At 38.7% G+C, this 22,709-nt stretch overlaps 1 protein-coding gene across 1 annotated transcript in view; it reads right to left on the minus strand.

The window, feature by feature from the left end:
• Positions 1-673: 673 nt before the first annotated feature.
• Positions 674-22,709, minus strand: part of LOC139755697 (uncharacterized) — a 705,696-nt gene continuing 683,660 nt past the window's right edge. The window contains exons 17-18 of the mRNA XM_071674343.1: positions 947-1,063; positions 674-794 (exon numbers count right to left, since the gene is read on the minus strand). Of these exons, the coding sequence (XP_071530444.1) occupies positions 674-794; positions 947-1,063 (238 nt within the window). The remainder of the gene's footprint in view (positions 795-946; positions 1,064-22,709) is intronic.

Genomic DNA, 22,709 nt, shown 5'->3' on the forward strand with positions numbered 1-22,709 from the left:
GACAGCTAGAGACTGAGTGTGAACGAATATGTCCTTTGTTGTCTTTTCCTAGCCCTACCTTGCGCGCGTGCGGGGGGAGGGGGGTGCTGTTACATGTGTAACGGGGTGGCGGCGGGAATGGCTGAGGGCAGCAAGTATGAATATGTACATGTGTATATATGTATTTCTCTGTGTTTGTATATGTATGTATACGTTGAAATGTATAGGTATGTATATGTGCGTGTTTGGGCGTGTATGTATATACATGTGTGTATGGGTGGGTTGAGCCATTCTGTCGTCTGTTTCCTTGCGCTACCTCGCTATCGCGAGAGACAACGACAAAGTATTATGAATAAGATAGGTAAATATATGTGAGTGGATGTTTTTCTTCGTCTGCCTCCTGGCGCTACCTCGCTAACGCAAAAACATCCATCAAGTATGAAAAAAAATTGGTTTGTGAAAAATACTGTGAATCTCTCCTGTATATGTAATATATGGAACCTCGAATGAATAAAGATGTGGATCGAGAAGAACTGTGTATTGAATTGAGATATCATGAGGCAAAGATATTCAGAACAGCACAGCTAAAACAAGTCCTTTAGATCTGGTCAAGATAAGGTAGCTACAGAGATAGGGCAACAGGGTAGCAGGAGGAAATGTGGAGGGTGTTCACATTGAATATATTGGCAGAGTACTAAACAGACACTGAAAAGTACGAGATATCAAGACTACTCACCGATTTTAATCTTGAGATTTCCTTATTATCTGAATTCTTACTGACGCTATTTGTAATCTGCTTTATCCTTGAGGCATACCTGGAAATATGTAGATATCTTAATGTGCATGAATTTTCACGAGGGAGAAGACTAGATGAATTAGAGCAAGTTTTAGGAACATTTGTCTGGTGTTTATGTATCTCACAGAGATGAAGACAGTCCTAGTAAGTGCTTCGGTATCATGTGCTCACATGAGGGAGATCAAGGTCTCGTCGACGTTGTAGGCGGCTGGGGACACATTGACGAAGACGAGGGTCTTGGCGTTGCCTCCCAGGCTGTCCTGCAGCAGCATCGTCAACTTACTGTTCCTGTGTGGCAGATGAGACTCTTAGTTTTAATGCCAATAATTCTGAGTGTCTATTGTATGGTGTTTCGCAACTTGCCGTATCATAGCATAAGATAATGGATACATATAATATTCACACAAAACATTCATCAAAAGTGTAAACGTACAGTTATCCTTAAAGGGAAATAAAGAAAACATTGATATACCCAGTTAATCTCAAAAGCTTAATGTGACAGGCATTGTAGCTTTTGATAAGATAAGATAAGATAAGATAAGATGCTTTATTCGTCAAATTGTTATACAAAATGTAATACAAAATGAAATTCGTTTTGGCTTTAGAGCTCCTTAGTAGTTGTAAAAAAAAAAAAAAAAAAATTAAAATATTAACAAGAAATATTGCATAGGTTATTTCATATAAAATGTTACTTTGCTATTGTGTACATGCGATATCAGCTTGTCACCATCCCTATCATGAACCATCACCTACAGTTATCGTGAAACTTTAAGCTAGAAGTTATAGTGATGATAGATGATTGAAAAGCAGAATGCTTTTAGGTACAAACGACTTTTTGTATCTGTCAGTGCGCAGCTTGGGCAGAGCTAGCCTTCTACCAGATTTAAGATACGTGTAACAATTATGTAACGGATGCGTTACATCTTTCATCATTCTGTCTACTTGTTTCATTGTACCTTTTTGATACAGCTTATTCAGTGATGTGGTCTCTGCACCTAGTTTTCTTGCTTTCTTAATAATCCTTCCCAACTTCTTTTTATCTTTGCACGTAAGTTTTCCATACCAGGCAGTGATTGAAAAATTTATAACTGATTCTAAAATTGTTTTATAAAATAGGCTAATGACCATTTTATCTACATGTAGGTTATGCAAGATACGTACAAAGTGTAATCTTTGGTTACATTTCCTTGACACCATATCTGTATTAACACTTCCCTTCAACTGGTCATCAATCATAAAGCCCAAATACTTATACTGGTTTACTCTTTCTACGTTTTCTTCCTCAATTGTTAATAGGTCTGGTACGTGTTTATTTTTAGTTCTGAAATCAAATATCATCTCTTTCGTTTTCTTTACATTAAGCTCCAAAAAATTTTGTTTACTCCAGTCAACGAATTTTTTAACTTGAGTTAAATAGCCTTCATAATTATTATTTACAATTTTTCCTAAGATAACTGTATCGTCAGCATATTTTATAATAGTACAATCATCAATTTCACTTCTACAATCATCTGTGTACAAGGTGAAAAGAGCTGGGGACAATACACAACCTTGGGGGGCTCCTGTGTTGGTGACTATCACATTGGACTTAACATTATTTACATTGGTATATTGGGGTCTCTGGGTTAAAAAGCTAAAAATCCATATTAAGATATTTCTATTTACACCCAATTCTAGCATTTTATTGAGCAAAATATGAGGTTGCATTGTATTAAATGCTGAACTAAAATCAATGTATAGTGCTCTAATTTGTGATTTGGGCTTATCTAAATGCTTATTAATATCATTTAATAGTACAAGTGTTGCATCCTGTACACTCCTATTATTACAATAAGCAAATTGCATAGGGTCTTTTAAATTATTTGTTTTTGTTTTGAAGAAGAAACTATGATGATCCTCATCATTTTACACAGTTTGGTATTCATTTCGCTGTTCAAAGACATGTAGACATTTATAGAAAGACAAATGTAAGTACACGACGGGCGCCCTTCCCAGGGTTCGAATCCGACAGGTGGTTTATGTACATATGAATACGTTTCAGAAGGTTAAATCGATTGTGTGTTGTGTCAGATTGAATGATATCCATCAACAAAAAGAATTACTTCCAATATCATTTTTCTTTTCTAAATAGCAGAGCGAATCGTTCTAGGGTTACCATAATATTATACAGGTATCCTGAATCGTCTTCACTGATCTAAATAAAGATATTACCAATCAGTAAAACTAATGTGCAAGAGTAAGTTTATCATTGAATTCATGGATATTTTTTTTTCCTTGAGAAATTTTTGTATAAATATCAACTTAATTTCTATGATGACAATCACAATCTATGATGGTAGTATATCTGATGATATCATCTATTTTGATTTTTTAAAAGCATTCTATAAAGTTTCTTATCAAAGTATCCTCAGCAAATTCGGAGGTCTTAGATAAGAGACCAAGTTTTAGCTAGGTCATTAATGTATAGTATGAGAAGAATTGAGCCTAGGACCGAGCCCTGTGAAGCACCGCTCGTGACGTCTAGCCAATCTGAGGCTTCACCGTTTAATACTACACTCTACTTTCTTCCGGTTAGCCAGGCTCTGATCCATGTACAGAGTTCTTCACCGATTCCGTGTGCTTTGAGTTTATGTTGATGTCTCTTGTGAGGTACTTTATCGAGAGCCTTTTGGAGATGTAAAAATACTACATCAGACCGTATTTTTTTGCCCTAATTCTGATTGATAACACTAAAAGGTTTCACCAAATTTGTCAGGCAAGATCTTCTATAGCGGAAACCGTGTTGTTTGTCCTATATTATTTTGTGATCTAGAAACGTGACAACTTTATTTCGTATCATTATTTCCATCGTTTTACCTAACACTGACGTAAGGCTAATTGGGCATTAGTTCAAGGCACACTTTTTGTCTCCTTTTTACATATAGGAGCAACATTTGCTAGTTTCCAGTCTGTTGGCATCTGACCATCCGATGGAGATTTGTTGGTAATTCTTATGGAGTATATCAGCTGTCTCCTGACCTTTAAAAATCTAGGAACTAAGTTATCTGGGCCGTTGGATTTGTTAGGATCTAATTGATCCGGGTATCTAAGTACTTTAGAGCTCTTTATTTCTCTGACTCTTATCAGATCCATGAAACATTTTCATTAGTTGCGGTATTGGAAATGTTTTTTCAATTGTGAATATGGAGTCAGTAGTTAGTGTGTCATGTTTGTTTCGTAATGGTCCAATTGTTTCTTTTACTGTCTTCTTTTGTGTGATATATTTGAAAAATTCCATAGGATTATTCTTAACTTTCAAGGAAATTCTTTTTTCTTCGTCGCGTTCACTCTGTCTTATGACCTTTCACTCTCTTTGGATTTTGATTATTTCCTGACGATTTTCATTGTTTCCCATTAATTTGAATTTCTCATATTTTTTTCTTTTGTGAAATTAGCCTTTCTATTCTCCTATTCATCCATGATGGTTTTGAAATATTGTAAGTTCTCTTAGTAATTCATGGAATATGTTTATCTTTAATCACGAGTAATGTACTTTTATAAATAATCCACATTTCCTCTACTGTGTGAACGTCAAGAAGTTTTCTAACTGGTGCGGCGAATTTCGTGTCAATTGTTTTCAAAATTTGCCCTCCTGTAATCCGGGATCAAGAGTTTGTTGTCATTTATTTCAAAATCTGGTGATGATAAAATCAAGAATGTTTTAAGCTCGACTTCTTTTTAATTAACTGCTCTTGAAAAGTGTCTTCAATCAGTTTTGATCTCATTCTCTCTCGGTTACCTGTTAACGTGTCCCAGTTTATGTTTAGACATTTGTATGTATCAAAATTATTTTCCTTGTAGTTAATTTCTGGACTGAATTTGAATGTGTGCTTGTTTATATTATCACTGTTAATGTTTGTGTGTGCACCAGCGGAAGAGAGACGGTTCTCCAGCTTTGGGTTCGCCCCCATACTATGACCCTTCCCACACTGAACCCTACCAACCTTGGTCCTAAAAGTTACCTGACAGTTGACCTGGAGCTGTGCTAAACCGCTGCTTATACTGCCTGAGTTGTCCCCATCTGACCCTACTTGACCTTCATTGCTGATTCCTCTGCCTGTGAGGTTACCGCTACTCCCCAAGGATCCCTACCACCAAGGTCCCATCCATCCTCTACCATCATAGTGGTCGGACTGGTGGACGCCTTGTCCCCTCAGATCCGTTTCACACTCAGATTCCCCCCACACCGACCCACCTCCCACAGCTACCCCCTCACCCTCCCCATTCTCCTAGTTCCTTCGTTAGCTCGACCGTGATATGCTTTCCTGAGTAATTTATCGAAAAAGGACAAATGTTCTCATCGAACACTCTGCCAAAGCGGGCTTTCCGTATTCCATTTAATTGAAGACAATCCCTAGCGTACAGAGATCTGGCATGACTAAAATGGTCCCACAACTCTATACTAAACACACTATCCTCCTCCCTACAGAGAGCTTCGATTCTCCTGTTTATCGCCAGCATTCTACTGAGGGCACAGGAATCGATGTCATACCTTGGCAGCAAACTTAATATCATAAGCATCCTACGACTCTCTTTAAACATGCTCATAAGTTCTCTATACCCCGCTAATATTTCTTCCGATCTCCCACTGACTGCATTGTTCGTCCCCACCTCAACGACAAAAATCACAACCTCGGCAATGTTTGAGAATATGTCGTCAAACTTATCTAGGACGTGTTTTATCTTAGCACCTGCATAACACAAGTTATTCCTATTGCACAGAACTCTTGGTCCTGCGCTCAAACTACAGAGTTATACGTTTGTTGAGTATACCTGGTAAGTTGTATGGGAAGGTATTGATTGAGAGGGTGAAGGCATGTACATAGCAGCAGATTGGGGAAGAGCAGTGTGGATTCAGAAGTGGTAGAGGATGTGTGGATCAGGTGTTTGCTTTGAAGAATGTCTGTGAGAAATAATTAGAAACACAAATGTATTTGTATGTTGTTTTAATGGATCTGGAGAAGGCATATCATAATGTCTATAGATATGCTTTATGTAAGGTCTTAAAAGTATATGGTGTGGGAAGTTAACTGCTAGAAGTGAGACATTTTTATCAAGGATGTAAGGTATTTGTACGAGTAGGAAAAGAGGAGAGTGATTGGCACCATTGAAGGTCAGTCTCCAGCAGGGGTATGTTTAAGGTACCACGATTGTTTGATTGTTTATGAATGGAGTGTTGATGGAGGTGCATATGTGAGTCTTGGAAAGAGAGGCAAGTATGCAGTCTGTTGGGGATGAGAGTGCCTAGGACCTGAGTCAGTTGTTATTTGCTGATATTGCAGCACTGATGTCCGATTCAAGTGAGAAACTGCAAAATAAGTTGACTGAGTTTGGAAGAGTTATTATGTTCAGCAGGGTTGAGGGACAAGTTAGTTGGGATGTAAGTTTGAACGGAGAAAAATTGGAAGAAGTGGAGTGTTTAATTAGAAATCTGGGAGTGGACTTACTAGCAAATGGAACCATAGAAGTTGAAGTGGGTCACAGGGTGGGGAAGGAATCGAAGGTTCTGGGAGCGATGAAGAACGTGTGGAAGGAGAGAACGTTATCACGGAGAGCAAAAATGGATATATTTGAAGAAACAGTAGTTCTAATAATATCTTATGGTTGCGAAGCATGGGCCATAGATAGGGTTGTTCCGAGGAGGGTGGATATGCTGGAAATGACATATTTGAGGACTATGTGCTGAGGGGAGTAAATATGTAAAAATGTAATTATGTAAGGGTAAAAGAGATGTGTAGTTATGAAAAGAGTGAGGTAGAGAGAAAGTAGAAAAGGGTGTGTTGAAATGGTTTGGAATTATTGAGAGGATGAGTGAGGAAAGATTGACAAAGAAGATATATGTGTCTGAAGTGGAGCGAACAAGAAGTGGGAGGCCACATTGGAGGTGGAAGGATTTAGGGGAAAAGATTTTGAGCGATCGGAGCCTGAACATGGAGAAGGGTGAAAGGCGTGCACGGAAAAGCGTGGACTGGAACGATGAGGTATATTGGGATCAACGTGCTGTTAATGGACTGAACCAGCTATAGAATGCCAGCTATAGAATGGATGTTACCGGATGTGGCCTTTCTTCTTCTGTTTCCTGGAGATTCCTCGTTGATGTAGGGGCGGCGATCGGATGTGTGTGTGTGTGTGTGTGTGTGTGTGTGTGTGGGAGGGGGGGGAGAATGTATGTTATTTTTTTTCTTTTCTTTAATGCATTTTTACTGTAGCCTATGGGGCGTGGTGACGTCAGGGATAGATGACGGAGAGCAAGTATGAATATGGACATGTGTATGTATGACAGTGTAGGTGGAGGAAGAATACGAGGAATAATGGTAAAACTTTCCTGCTTTAACGTTTCGACCCCCAGGATCTTGTTCACAAAGATGGCAATCATCGGCCCAGCGTGGCCTTAAATACACGAGCGCGCTTGTCACTTCGCAGGCTTCCTGAGAACTCTGCTCCCTGATCAGGTGTTGCGGCAACTACTCTGCACCTCGCTTCCATCCAACGAGCTTGCTGCTTTCTCGGCACTCCCAAAACCTTCTCTAAGGATCATGTCATTATTTACATCGATACATGCAGCTTCCACTGTTTTTTTTTTTTATTCTCTTTGTTGAATCTTTATCTAATATCACAGCACCGTTCCAGTTAGAGAGGTGTCCGCGACTGTCAACATGAACCACTATAGAATTGGATGTCATATGAGTTCTTACATCTTCCCTGTGTCATTTATACGTTTCTCAAGACATAATAATAATAATAATAATAATAATAATAATATATATATATATATATATATATATATATATATATATATATATATATATATATATATATATATATATATATATATATATTCTTTTTTTTTTTTTTTTTTGCTTTGTCGCTGTCTCCCGCGTTTGCGAGGTAGCGCAAGGAAACAGACGAAAGAAATGGCCCAACCCACCCCCATACACATGTATATGCATACGTCCACACACGCAAATATACATACCTGCACAGCTTTCCATGGTTTACCCCAGACGCTTCACATGCCTTGATTCAATCCACTGACAGCACGTCAACCCCGGTATATCACATCGCTCCAATTCACTCTATTCCTTGCCCTCCTTTCACCCTCCTGCATGTTCAGGCCCCGATCACACAAAATCTTTTTCACTCCATCTTTCCACCACCAATTTGGTCTCCCACTTCTCCTCGTTCCCTCCACCTCCGACACATATATCCTCTTGGTCAATCTTTCCTCACTCATTCTCTCCATGTGACCAAACCATTTCAAAACACACTCTTCTGCTCTCTCAACCACGCTCTTTTTATTTCCACACATCTCTCTTACCCTTACGTTACTTACTCGATCAAACCACCTCACACCACACATTGTCCTCAAACATCTCATTTCCAGCACATCCATCCTCCTACGCACAACTCTATCCATAGTCCACGCCTCGCAACCATACAGCATTGTTGGAACCACTATTCCTTCAAACATACCCATTTTTGCTTTCCGAGATAATGTTCTCGACTTCCACACATTCTTCAAGGCTCCCAGAATTTTCGCCCCCTCCCCCACCCTATGATCCACTTCCACTTCCATGGTTCCATCCGCTGCCAGAACCACTCCCAGATATCTAAAACACTTCACTTCCTCCAGTTTTTCTCCATTCAAACTCACCTCCCAATTGACTTGACCCTCAACCCTACTGTACCTAATAACCTTGCTCTTATTCACATTTACTCTTAACTTTCTTCTTTCACACACTTTACCAAACTCAGTCACCAGCTTCTGCAGTTTCTCACATGAATCAGCCACCAGCGCTGTATCATCAGCGAACAACAACTGACTCACTTCCCAAGCTCTCTCATCCCCAACAGACTTCATACTTGCCCCTCTTTCCAAAACTCTTGCATTCACCTCCCTAACATATATTTCTTTTTTTTTTTTTTGCTTTGTCGCTGTATATATATATATATATATATATATATATATATATATATATATATATATATATATATATATATATATATATATATATATATATATATATATATATATATATATATATATATATATATATATATATATATATATATATATATATATATATATAGTTGATGGAGAGAGGTGGGTGATTATTGGTGCATATGCACCTGGGCATGAGAAGAAAGATCAAGAGAGGCAAGTGTTTTGGGAGCAGCTGCATGAGTGTGTTAGTGGTTTTGATGCACGAGACCGGGTCATAGTGATGGGTGATTTGAATGCAAAGGTGAGTAATGTGGCAGTTGAGGGAATAATTGGTATACATGGGGTGTTCAGTGTTGTAAATGGAAATGGTGAAGAGCTTGTAGATTTATGTGCTGAAAAAGGACTGATGATTGGGAATACCTGGTTTAAAAAGCGAGATATACATAAGTATACTTATGTAAGTAGGAGAGATGGCCAGAGAGCGTTATTGGATTACGTGTTAATTGACATGCGAAAGAGAGACTTTTGGATGTTAATGTGCTGAGAGGTGCAACTGGAGGGATGTCTGATCATTATCTTGTGGAGGCTAAGTTGAAGATTGGTATGGGTTTTCAGAAAAGAAGAGTGAATGTTGGGGTGAAGAGGGTGGTGAGAGTAAGTGAGCTTGAGAAGGAGACCTGTGTGAGGAAGTACCAGGAGAGACTGAGTACAGAATGGAAAAAGGTGAGAACAATGGAAATAAGGGGAGTGGGGGAGGAATGGGATGTATTTAGGGAATCAGTGATGGATTGCGCAAAAGATGCTTGTGGCATGAGAAGAGTGGGAGGTGGGTTGATTAGAAAGGGTAGTGAGTGGTGGGATGAAGAGATAAGAGTATTAGTGAAAGAGAAGAGAGAGGCATTTGGACGATTTTTGCAGGGAAAAAATGCAATTGAGTGGGAGATGTATAATAGAAAAAGACAGGAGGTCAAGAGAAAGGTGCAAGAGGTGAAAAAAAGGGCAAATGAGAGTTGGGGTGAGAGAGTATCATTAAATTTTAGGGAGAATAAAAAGATGTTCTGCAAGGAGGTAAATAAAGTGCGTAAGACAAGGGAGCAAATGGGAACTTCAGTGAAGGGCGCAAATGGGGAGGTGATAACAAGTAGTGGTGATGTGAGAAGGAGATGGAGTGAGTATTTTGAAGGTTTGTTGAATGTGTTTGATGATAGAGTGGCAGATATAGGGTGTTTTGGTCGAGGTGGTGTGCAAAGTGAGAGGGTTAGGGAAAATGATTTGGTAAACAGAGAAGAGGTAGTGAAAGCTTTGCGTAAGATGAATGCCGGCAAGGCAGCAGGTTTGGATGGTATTGCAGTGGAATTTATTAAAAAAGGGGGTGACTGTATTGTTGACTGGTTGGTAAGGTTATTTAATGTATGTATGACTCATGGTGAGGTGCCTGAGGATTGGCGGAATGCGTGCATAGTGCCATTGTACAAAGGCAAAGGGGATAAGAGTGAGTGCTCAAATTACAGAGGTATAAGTTTGTTGAGTATTCCTGGTAAATTATATGGGAAGGTATTGATTGAGAGGGTGAAGGCATGTACAGAGCATCAAATTGGGGAAGAGCAGTGTGGTTTCAGAAGTGGTAGAGGATGTGTGGATCAGGTGTTTGCTTTGAAGAATGTATGTGAGAAATACTTAGAAAAGCAAATGAATTTGTATGTAGCATTTATGGATCTGGAGAAGGAATATGATAGAGTTGATAGAGATGATCTGTGGAAGGTATTAAGAATATATGGTGTGGGAGGAAAGTTGTTACAAGCAGTGAAAAGTTTTTATCGAGGATGTAAGGCATGTGTATGTTTAGGAAGAGAGGAAAGTGATTGGTTCTCAGTGAATGTAGGTTTGCGGCAGGGGTGTGTGATGTCTCCATGGTTGTTTAATTTGTTTATGGATGGGGTTGTTAGGGAGGTAAATGCAAGAGTTTTGGAAAGAGGGGCAAGTACGAAGTGTGTTGGGGATGAGAGAACTTGGGAAGTGAGTCAGTTGTTGTTCGCTGATGATACAGCGCTGGTGGCTGATTCATGTGAGAAACTGCAGAAGCTGGTGACTGAGTTTGGAAAAGTGTGTGGAAGAAGAAAGTTAAGAGTAAATGTGAATAAGAGCAAGGTTATTAGGTACAGTAGGGTTGAGGGTCAAGTCAATTGGGAGGTGAGTTTGAATGGAGAAAAACTGGAGGAAGTGAAGTGTTTTAGATATGTGGCAGTGGATCTGGCAGCGGATGGAACCATGGAAGCGGAAGTGGATCATAGGGTGAGGGAGGGGGCGAAAATCCTGGGGGCCTTGAAGAATGTGTGGAAGTCCAGAACATTATCTCGGAAAGCAAAAATGGGTATATTTAAAGGAAAAGTGGTTCCAACAATGTTGTATGGTTGCGAGGCGTTGGCTATGGATAGAGTTGTGCGCAGGAGGATGGATGTGCTGGAAATGAGATGTTTGAGGAGAATGTGTGGTGTGAGGTGGTTTGATCGAGTGAGTAACGTAAGGGTAAGAGAGATGTGTGGAAATAAAAATAGCGTGGTTGAGAGAGCAGAAGAGGGTGCTTTGAAGTGGTTTGGGCACATGGAGAGGATGAGTGAGGAAAGATTGACCAAGAGGATATATGTGTCGGAGGTGGAGGGAACAAGGAGAAGAGGGAGACCAAATTGGAGGTGGAAAGATGGAGTGAAAAAGATTTTGTGTGATCGGGGCCTGAACATGCAGGAGGGTGAAAGGAGGGCAAGGAATAGAGTGGATTGGAGCGATGTGGTATACCGGGGTTGACGTGCTGTCAGTGGATTGAATCAGGGCATGTGAGGCGTCTGGGGTAAACCATGGAAAGCTGTGTAGGTATGTATATTTGCGTGTGTGGACGTATGTATATACATGTGTATGGGGGGGGGGTTGGGCCATTTCTTTCATCTGTTTCCTTGCGCTACCTCGCAAACGCGGGAGACAGCGACAAAGTATAATAAATAAAAATATATATATATATATATATATATATATATATATATATATATATATATATATATATATATATATATATATATATATATATATATATATATATATATTTATCCCTGGCGATAGGGGAGAAAGAATACTTCCCACGTATTCCCTGCGCGTCGTAGAAGGCGACTAAAAGGGGAGGGAGCGGGGGGCTGGAAATCCTCCCCTCTCAATTTTTTTAATTTTCCAAAAGAAGGAACAGAGAAGGGGGCCAGGTGAGGATATTCCCTCAGTGGACCAGTTCTCTGTTCTTAACGCTACCTCGCTAACGCGGGAAATGGCGAATAGTTTGAAAAAAAAAAAAAAAAAAAAATATATATATATATATATATATATATATATATATATATATATATATATATATATATATATATATATATATATATGTATATATATATATATATGTATACATATATATATATATATATATATATATATATATATATATATATATATATATATATATATATATATATATATATATATATATATATATATATATATATATATATATATATATATGTATACATATATATATATATATATATACATATATATATATATATATATATATATATATATATATATATATATATATATATATATATATATATATATATATATATATATATATATATATATATATATATATATATATATATATATATATATATATATGTATATATATATATATATATGTATATATATATATATATATATATATATATATATATATATATATATATATATATATATATATATATATATATATATATATATATATATATATATATATATATATATATCATTTCAAAACACCCTCTTCTGCTCTCTCAACCACGCTCTTTTTATTTCCACACATCTCTCTTACCCTTACGTTACTTACTCGATCAAACCACCTCACACCACACATTGTCCTCAAACATCTCATTTCCAGCACATCCATCCTCCTGCGCACATCTCTATCCATAGCCCACGCCTCGCAACCATAAAACATTGTTGGAACCACTATTCCTTCAAACATACCCATTTTTGCTTTCCGAGATAATGTTCTCGACTTCCACACATTTTTCAAGGCTCCCAAAATTTTCGCCCCCTCCCCCACCCTATGATCCACTTCCGCTTCCATGGTTCCATCCGCTGACAGATCCACTCCCAGATATCTAAAACACTTCACTTCCTCCAGTTTTTCTCCATTCAAACTCACCTCCCAATTGACTTGACCCTCACCCCTACTGTACCTAATAACCTTGCTCTTATTCACATTTACTCTCAACTTTCTTCTTCCACACACTTTACCAAACTCAGTCACCAGCTTCTGCAGTTTCTCACATGAATCAGCCACCAGCGCTGTGTGGAAATAAAAAGAGCGTGGTTGAGAGAGCAGAAGAGGGTGTTTTGAAATGGTTTGGGCACATGGAGAGAATGAGTGAGGAGAGATTGACCAAGAGGATATATGTGTCGGAGGTGGAGGGAACGAGGAGAAGAGGGAGACCAAATTGGAGGTGGAAAGATGGAGTGAAAAAGATTTTGTGTGATCGGGGCCTGAACATGCAGGAGGGTGAAAGGAGGGCAAGAAATAGAGTGAATTGGAGCGATGTGGTATACAGGGGTTGACGTGCTGTCAGTGGATTGAATCAAGGCATGTGAAGCGTCTGGGGTAAACCATGGAAAGCTGTGTAGGTATGTATATTTGCGTGTGTGGACGTGTGTATGTACGTGTGTATGGGGGTTGGGCCATTTCTTTCGTCTGTTTCCTTGCGCTACCTCGCAAACGCGGGAGACAGCGACAAAGTATAAAAAAAAAAAAAAAAAAAAAAAAAAAAAAAAAAAAAAATGTATATATATATATATATATTCCCTACAAGGCCCATTCCTCTGTTCTTAACGCTACCTCGCTAACGCGCGAGATGGCGAATAGTTTGAAAGAAAAAAAAAGATATATATATATATATATATATATATATATATATATATATATATATATATATATATATATATATATATATATATATAAGTAGGAGAGATGGCCAGAGAGCGTTATTGGATTACGTGTTAATTGACAGGCGTGCGAAAGAGAGACTTTTGGATGTTAATGTGCTGAGAGGTGCAACTGGAGGGATGTCTGATCATTATCTTGTGGAGGCTAAGGTGAAGATTAGTATGGGTTTTCAGAAAAGAGGAGTGAATGTTGGGGTGAAGAAGGTGGTGAGAGTGAGTGAGCTTGGGAAGGAGACCTGTGTGGGGAAGTACCAGGAGAGACTGTGTACAAAATGGAAAAAGGTGAGAACAATGGAAGTAAGGGGAGTGGGGGAGGAATGGGATGTATTTAGGGAATCAGTGATGGATTGCGCAAAAGATGCTTGTGGCATGAGAAGAGTGGGAGGTGGGCTGTTTAGAAAGGGTAGTGAGTGGTGGGATGAAGAAGTAAGAGTATTAGTGAAAGAGAAGAGAGAGGCATTTGGACGATTTTTGCAGGGAAAAAATGCAATTGAGTGGGAGAAGTATAAAAGAAAGAGACAGGAGGTCAAGAGAAAGGTGCAAGAGGTGAAAAAAAGGGCAAATGAGAGTTGGGGTGAGAGACTATCAGTAAATTTTAGGGAGAATAAAAAGATGTTCTGGAAGGAGGTAAATAGGGTGCGTAAGACAAGGGAGCAAATGGGAACTTCAGTGAAGGGCGTAAATGGGGAGGTGATAACAAGTAGCGGTGATGTGAGAAGGAGATGGAATGAGTATTTTGAAGGTTTGTTGAATGTGTCTGATGACAGAGTGGCAGATATAGGGTGTTTTGGTCGAGGTGGTGTGCAAAGTGAGAGGGTTAGGGAAAATGATTTGGTAAACAGAGAAGAGGTAGTAAAAGCTTTGCGGAAGATGAAAGCCGGCAAGGCAGCAGGTTTGGATGGTATTGCAGTGGAATTTATTAAAAAGGGGGGTGACTGTATTGTTGACTGGTTGGTAAGGTTATTTAATGTATGTATGACTCATGGTGAGGTGCCTGAGGATTGGCGGAATGCGTGCATAGTGCCATTGTACAAAGGCAAAGGGGATAAGAGTGAGTGCTCAAATTACAGAGGTATAAGTTTGTTGAGTATTCCTGGTAAATTATATGGGAGGGTATTGATTGAGAGGGTGAAGGCATGTACAGAGCATCAGATTGGGGAAGAGCAGTGCGGTTTCAGAAGTGGTAGAGGATGTGTGGATCAGGTGTTTGCTTTGAAGAATGTATGTGAGAAATACTTAGAAAAGCAAATGGATTTGTATGTAGCATTTATGGATCTGGAGAAGGCATATGATAGAGTTGATAGAGATGCTCTGTGGAAGGTATTAAGAATATATGGTGTGGGAGGCAAGTTGTTAGAAGCAGTGAAAAGTTTTTATCGAGGATGTAAGGCATGTGTACGTGTAGGAAGAGAGGAAAGTGATTGGTTCTCAGTGAATGTAGGTTTGCGGCAGGGGTGTGTGATGTCTCCATGGTTGTTTAATTTGTTTATGGATGGGGTTGTTAGGGAGGTAAATGCAAGAGTCCTGGAAAGAGGGGCAAGTATGAAGTCTGTTGGGGATGAGAGAGCTTGGGAAGTGAGTCAGTTGTTGTTCGCTGATGATACAGCGCTGGTGGCTGATTCATGTGAGAAACTGCAGAAGCTGGTGACTGAGTTTAGTAAAGTGTGTGGAAGAAGAAAGTTAAGAGTAAATGTGAATAAGAGCAAGGTTATTAGGTACAGTAGGGGTGAGGGTCAAGTCAATTGGGAGGTGAGTTTGAATGGAGAAAAACTGGAGGAAGTGAAGTGTTTTAGATATCTGGGAGTGGATCTGTCAGCGGATGGAACCATGGAAGCGGAAGTGGATCATAGGGTGGGGGAGGGGGCGAAAATTTTGGGAGCCTTGAAAAATGTGTGGAAGTCGAGAACATTATCTCGGAAAGCAAAAATGGGTATGTTTGAAGGAATAGTGGTTCCAACAATGTTGTATGGTTGCGAGGCGTGGGCTATGGATAGAGATGTGCGCAGGAGGATGGATGTGCTGGAAATGAGATGTTTGAGGACAATGTGTGGTGTGAGGTGGTTTGAGCGAGTGAGTAACGTAAGGGTAAGAGAGATGTGTGGAAATAAAAAGAGCGTGGTTGAGAGAGCAGAAGAGGGTGTTTTGAAATGGTTTGGGCACATGGAGAGAATGAGTGAGGAAAGATTGACCAAGAGGATATATGTGTCGGAGGTGGAGGGAACGAGGAGAAGAGGGAGACCAAATTGGAGGTGGAAAGATGGAGTGAAAAAGATTTTGTGTGATCGGGGCCTGAACATGCAGGAGGGTGAAAGGAGGGCAAGGAATAGAGTGAATTGGAGCGATGTGGTATACAGGGGTTGACGTGCTGTCAGTGGATTGAATCAAGGCATGTGAAGCGTCTGGGGTAAACCATGGAAAGCTGTGTAGGTATGTATATTTGCGTGTGTGGACGTATGTACATGTGTATGGGGGGGGGTTGGGCCATTTCTTTCGTCTGTTTCCTTGCGCTACCTCGCAAACGCGGGAGACAGCGACAAAGTATAAAAAAAAAAAAAAAAAAAAAAAATATATATATATATATATATATATATATGTATATATATATATATATATATATATATATATATATATATATATATATATATATATATATATATATATATATATATATATATATATATATATATATATATATATATATATATATATATATATATATGTATATATATATATATATATATATATATATATATATATATATATATATATATATATATATATATATATATATATATATATATATATATATATATATATATATATATATATATATATATATATATATATATATATTATATATATATATATATATATATATATATATATATATATATATATATATATATATATATATATATATATATATATATGTATATATATATATATATATATGTATATATATATATATATATATATATATATATATATATATATATATATATATATATATATATATATATATATATATATATATATATATATATATATATATATATATATATATATATATATATATATATGCCTGAGGATTGGCGGAATGCGTGCATAGTGGAATTGTACAAAGGCAAAGGGGATAAGAGTGAGTGCTCAAATTACAGAGGTATAAGTTTGTTGAGTATTCCTGGTAAATTATATGGGAGGGTATTGATTGAGAGGGTGAAGGCATGTACAGAGCATCAGATTGGGGAAGAGCAGTGCGGTTTCAGAAGTGGTAGAGGATGTGTGGATCAGGTGTTTGCTTTGAAGAATGTATGTGAGAAATACTTAGAAAAGCAAATGGATTTGTATGTAGCATTTATGGATCTGGACAAGGCATATGATGGAGTTGATAGAGATGCTTTGTGGAAGGTATTAAGAATATATGGTGTGGGAGAAAAGTTGTTAGAAGCAGTGAAAAGTTTTTATCGAGGATATAAGGCATGTGTACGTGTAGGAAGAGAGGAAAGTGATTGGTTCTTAGTGAATGTAGGTTTGCGGCAGGGGTGTGTGATGTCTCCATGGTTGTTTAATTTGTTTATGGATGGGGTTGTTAGGGAGGTAAATGCAAGTGTTTTGGAAAGAGGGGCAAGTATGAAGTCTGTTGGGGATGAGAGAGCTTGGGAAGTGAGTCAGTTGTTGTTCGCTGATGATACAGCGCAGGTGGCTGATTCATTTGAGAAACTGCAGAAGCTGGTGACTGAGTTTGGTAAAGTGTGTGAAAGAAGAAAGTTAAGATTAAATGTGAATAAGAGCAAGGTTATTAGGTACAGTAGGGTTGAGGGTCAAGTCAATTGGGAGGTGAGTTTGAATGGAGAAAAACTGGAGGAAGTGAAGTGTTTTAGATATCTGGGAGTGGATCTGGCAGCGGATGGAACCATGGAAGCGGAAGTGGATCATAGGGTGGGGGAGGGGGCGAAAATTCTGGGGGCCTTGAAGAATGTGTGGAAGTCGAGAACATTATCTCGGAAAGCAAAAATGGGTATGTTTGAAGGAATAGTGGCTCCAACAATGTTGTATGGATGCGAGGCGTGGGCTATGGATAGAGCTGTGCGCAGGAGGATGGATGTCCTGGAAATGAGATGTTTGAGGACAATGTGTGGTGTGAGGTGGTTTGATCGAGTGAGTAACGTAAGGATAAGAGAGATGTGTGGAAATAAAAAGAGCGAGGTTGAGAGAGCAGAAGAGGGTGTTTTGAAGTGGTTTGGGCACATGGAGAGGATGAGTGAGGAAAGATTGACCAAGAGGATATATGTGTCGGAGGTGGAGGGAGCAAGGAGAAGATGGAGACCAAATTGGAGGTGGAAAGATGTAGTGAAAAAGATTTTGTGTGATCGTCGCCTGAACATGCAGGAGGGTGAAAGGAGGGCAAGGAATAGAGTAAATTGGAGCGATCTGGTATACCGGGGTTGACGTGCTATCAGTGGATTGAATCAAGGCATGTGAAGCGTCTGGGGTAAACCATGGAAAGCTGTGTAGGTATGTATATTTGCGTGTGTGGACGTATGTATATACATGTGTATGGGGGAGGGTTGGGCCATTTCTTTCGTCTGTTTCCTTGCGCTACCTCGCAAACGCGGGAGACAGCGACAAAGTATAAAAAAAAAAATATATATATATATATATATATATATATATATATATATATATATATATATATATATATATATATATATATATATATATATATATATATATATATGTATGTATATATGTATATGTATATGTATATATATATATACATATACATGTATATATATATATATATATATATATATATATATATATATATATATATATATATATATATATATATATATATATATATATATATATATATACATATATATATATATATATATATATATATATATATATATATATATATATATATATATATATATATATATATATATATATATATTTTTTTTTTATTTTGCTTTGTCGGTGTCTCCTGCGTTTGCGAAGTAGCGCAAGGAAACAGACGAAAGAAATAGCCCAAACAAACATGCACGTCCACACACGCAAATATACATACCTATACATCTCAATCTACACATATATACACACACACAGACACATACATATATACCCATGCACATAATTCATACGTCTGCCTTTATTCTCTCCCAGCGCCACCTCACCACACAAGAATTACCATCCCCCTCCCACCTCATGTGTGCGAAATAGCGCTAGGAAAAGACAACAAAGGCCCCATTCCTTCACACTCAGTCTCTAGCTGTCATGCAATAATGCCCGAAACCACAGCTCCCTTTCCACATCCAGGCCCCATACACTTTCCATGGTTTACCCAAGACGCTTCACATGCCCTGATTCAATCCACTGACAGCACGTCAACCCCGGTATACCACATCGATACAATTCACTCTACCCCTTGCCCGCCTTTCACCCTCCTGCATGTTCAGGCCCCGATCACTCAAAATCTTTTTCACTCCATCTTTCCACCTCCAATTTGGTCTCCCACTTCTCCTCGTTCCCTCCAACTCCGACACATATATCCTCTTGGTCAATATTTCCTCACTCATTCTCGCCATGCGCCCAAACCATTTCAAAACACCCTCTTCTGCTCTCTCAACCACGCTCTTTTTATTTCCACACATTTCTCTTACCCTTACATTACTTACTCGATCAAACCACCTCACACCACACATTGTCTTCATACATCTCATTTCCAGCACATCCACCCTCCTGCGAACAACTCTATCCATAGCCTACGCCTCGCAACCATACAACATTGTTGGAACTACTATTCCTTCAAACATACCTATTTTTGCTTTCGGAGATAATGTTCTCGACTTCCAAACATTCTTCAAGGCTCCCATGATTTTCGCCCCCTCCCCCACCCTATGATTCACTTCCGCTTCCATGGTTCCATCCGCTGCCAGATCCACTCCCACATATCTAAGACACTTTACTTCCTCCAGTTTCTCTCCATTCAAACTTACCTCCCAAATGACTTGACCCTCAACCCTACTGTACCTAATAACCTTGCTCTTATTCACATTTACTCTTAACTTTCTTCTTTCACACACTTTACCAAACTCAGTCACCAGCTTCTGCAGTTTCTCACATGAATCAGCCACCAGCGCTGTATCATCAGCGAACAACAACTGACTCACTTCCCAAGCTCTCTCATCCCCAACAGACTTCATACTTGCCCCTCTTTCCAAAACTCTTGCATTTACCTCCCTAACAACCCCCTCCATAAACAAATTAAACAACCATGGAGACATCACACACCCCTGCCGCAAACCTACATTCACTGAAAACCAATCACTTTCCTCTCTTCCTACACGTGCACATGCCTTACATTTTCGATAAAAACTTTTCACTGCTTCTAACAACTTGCCTCCCACACCATATATTCTTAATACCTTCCACAAAGCATCTCTATCAACTCCATCATATGCCTTCTCCAGATCCATAAATGCTACGTACAAATCCATTTGCTTTTCTAAGTATTTCTCACATACATTTTTCAAAGCAAACACCTGATCCACACATCCTCTACCACTTCTGAAACGACACTGCTCTTCCCCAATCTGATGCTCTGCACATGCCTTCACCCTCTCAATCAATACCCTCCCATATAATTTACAAGGAATACTCAACAAACTTATACCTCTGTAATTTGAGCACTCACTCTTATCCCCTTTGCCTTTGTACAATGGCACTATGTACGCATTCCGCCAATCCTCAGGCACCTCACCATGAGTCATGCATACATTAAATAACCTAACCAACCAGTTATATATATATATATATATATATATATATATATATATATATATATATATATATCATACAAACCTCCAACAAACAGGATCGAACCCGGGACCCCTGTGCAAGAGGCAGGCATGCTAACCGCTAGGTTATGGGACTGTATAATAGGAAACAACTATTCGAAATACTAAGTACTCGAATACCCTTCTTCTCACTATGGCTGTTGGAGGTTTGTATGTTCTATGAAGGTGCGCGTTCATATGCACTTTATTCGTATATATATATATATATATATATATATATATATATATATATATATATATATATATATATATATATATATATATATATATATATATATATATATATATACATATATATACATATATATATATATATATGCATTTTTCTTCTTTTTTTTCTTTTTTTTTCTTTGTTTCATACTATTCGACATTTCCATCGATAGCGAGGTAGCGCTGCTCCTTCTTTTTGAAATATAAAAAAGAAAAAAGAGAGTGGAGGATTTCCAGCCCCTCGCTCCCTTCCCTTTTAGTCGCCTTCTACGACACGCAGAGAATACGTGGGAAGTATTCTTTCTCCCCTACCCCAGGGATTTATACATATACATATATATATATATATATATATATATATATATATATATATATATATATATATATATATATATATATATATATATATATATATAGATATATTTTTTTTTTCATACTTTGTCGCTGTCTCCCGCGTTTGCGAGGTAGCGCAAGGAAACAGACGAAAGAAATGGCCCAACCCCCCCCCCCAAACACATGTACATACACACGTCCACACAAGCAAATATACATACCTACACAGCTTTCCATGGTTTACCCCGGACGCTTCACATGCCCTGGTTCAATCCACTGACAGCACGTCAACCCCTGTATACCACATCACTCCAATTCGCTCTATTTCTTGCCCTCCTTTCACCCTCCTGCATGTTCAGGCCCCGATCACACAAAATCCTTTTCACTCCATCTTTCCACCTCCAATTTGGTCTCCCTCTTCTCCTCGTTCCCTCCACCTCCGACACATATATCCTCTTGGTCAATCTTTCCTCACTCATTCTCTCCATGTGCCCAAACCATTTCAAAACACCCTCTTCTGCTCTCTCAACCACGCTCTTTTTATTTCCACACATCTCTCTTACCCTTACGTTACTTACTCGATCAAACCACCTCACACCACACATTGTCCTCAAGCATCTCATTTCCAGCACATCCAACCTCCTGCGCACAACTCTATCCATAGCCCACGCCTCGCAACCATACAACATTGTTGGAACCACTATTCCTTCAAACATACCCATTTTTGCTTTCCGGGATAATGTTCTCGACTTCCACACATTTTTCAAGGCTCCCAAAATTTTCGCCCCCTCCCCCACCCTATGATCCACTTCCGCTTCCATGGTTCCATCCGCTGCCAGATCCACTCCCAGATATCTAAAACACTTCACTTCCTCCAGTTTTTCTCCATTCAAACTCACCTCCCAATTGAATTGACCCTCAACCCTACTGTACCTAATAACCTTGCTCTTATTCACATTTACTCTTAACTTTTTTCTTCCACACACTTTACCAAACTCCGTCACCAGCTTCTGCAGTTTCTCACATGAATCCGCCACCAGCGCTGTATCATCAGCGAACAACAACTGACTCACTTCCCAAGCTCTCTCATCCCCAACAGACTTCATACTTGCCCCTCTTTCCAAAACTCTTGCATTTACCTCCCTAACAACCCCATCCATAAACAAATTAAACAACCATGGAGACATCACACACCCCTGCCGCAAACCTACATTCACTGAGAACCAATCACTTTCCTCTCTTCCTACACGTACACATGCCTTACATCCTCGATAAAAACTTTTCACTGCTTCTAACAACTTGCCTCCCACACCATATATTCTTAATACCTTCCACAGAGCATCTCTATCAACTCTATCATATGCCTTCTCCAGATCCATAAATATAACAGTCAGTTCATATCCATCGAAGAGACGAAGGTAGGACGCCATTTGGTAAACTCGTGTCTCCCCTGATGATGTGATTATTACACGAAAGTGCACTTGGGAACTTTTCTTGTTTCAATTTCCCCGTG

The sequence above is a fragment of the Panulirus ornatus genome, chromosome 19, assembly GCF_036320965.1.
Source record: "Panulirus ornatus isolate Po-2019 chromosome 19, ASM3632096v1, whole genome shotgun sequence".
NCBI classification, from domain to species: domain Eukaryota; kingdom Metazoa; phylum Arthropoda; class Malacostraca; order Decapoda; family Palinuridae; genus Panulirus; species Panulirus ornatus.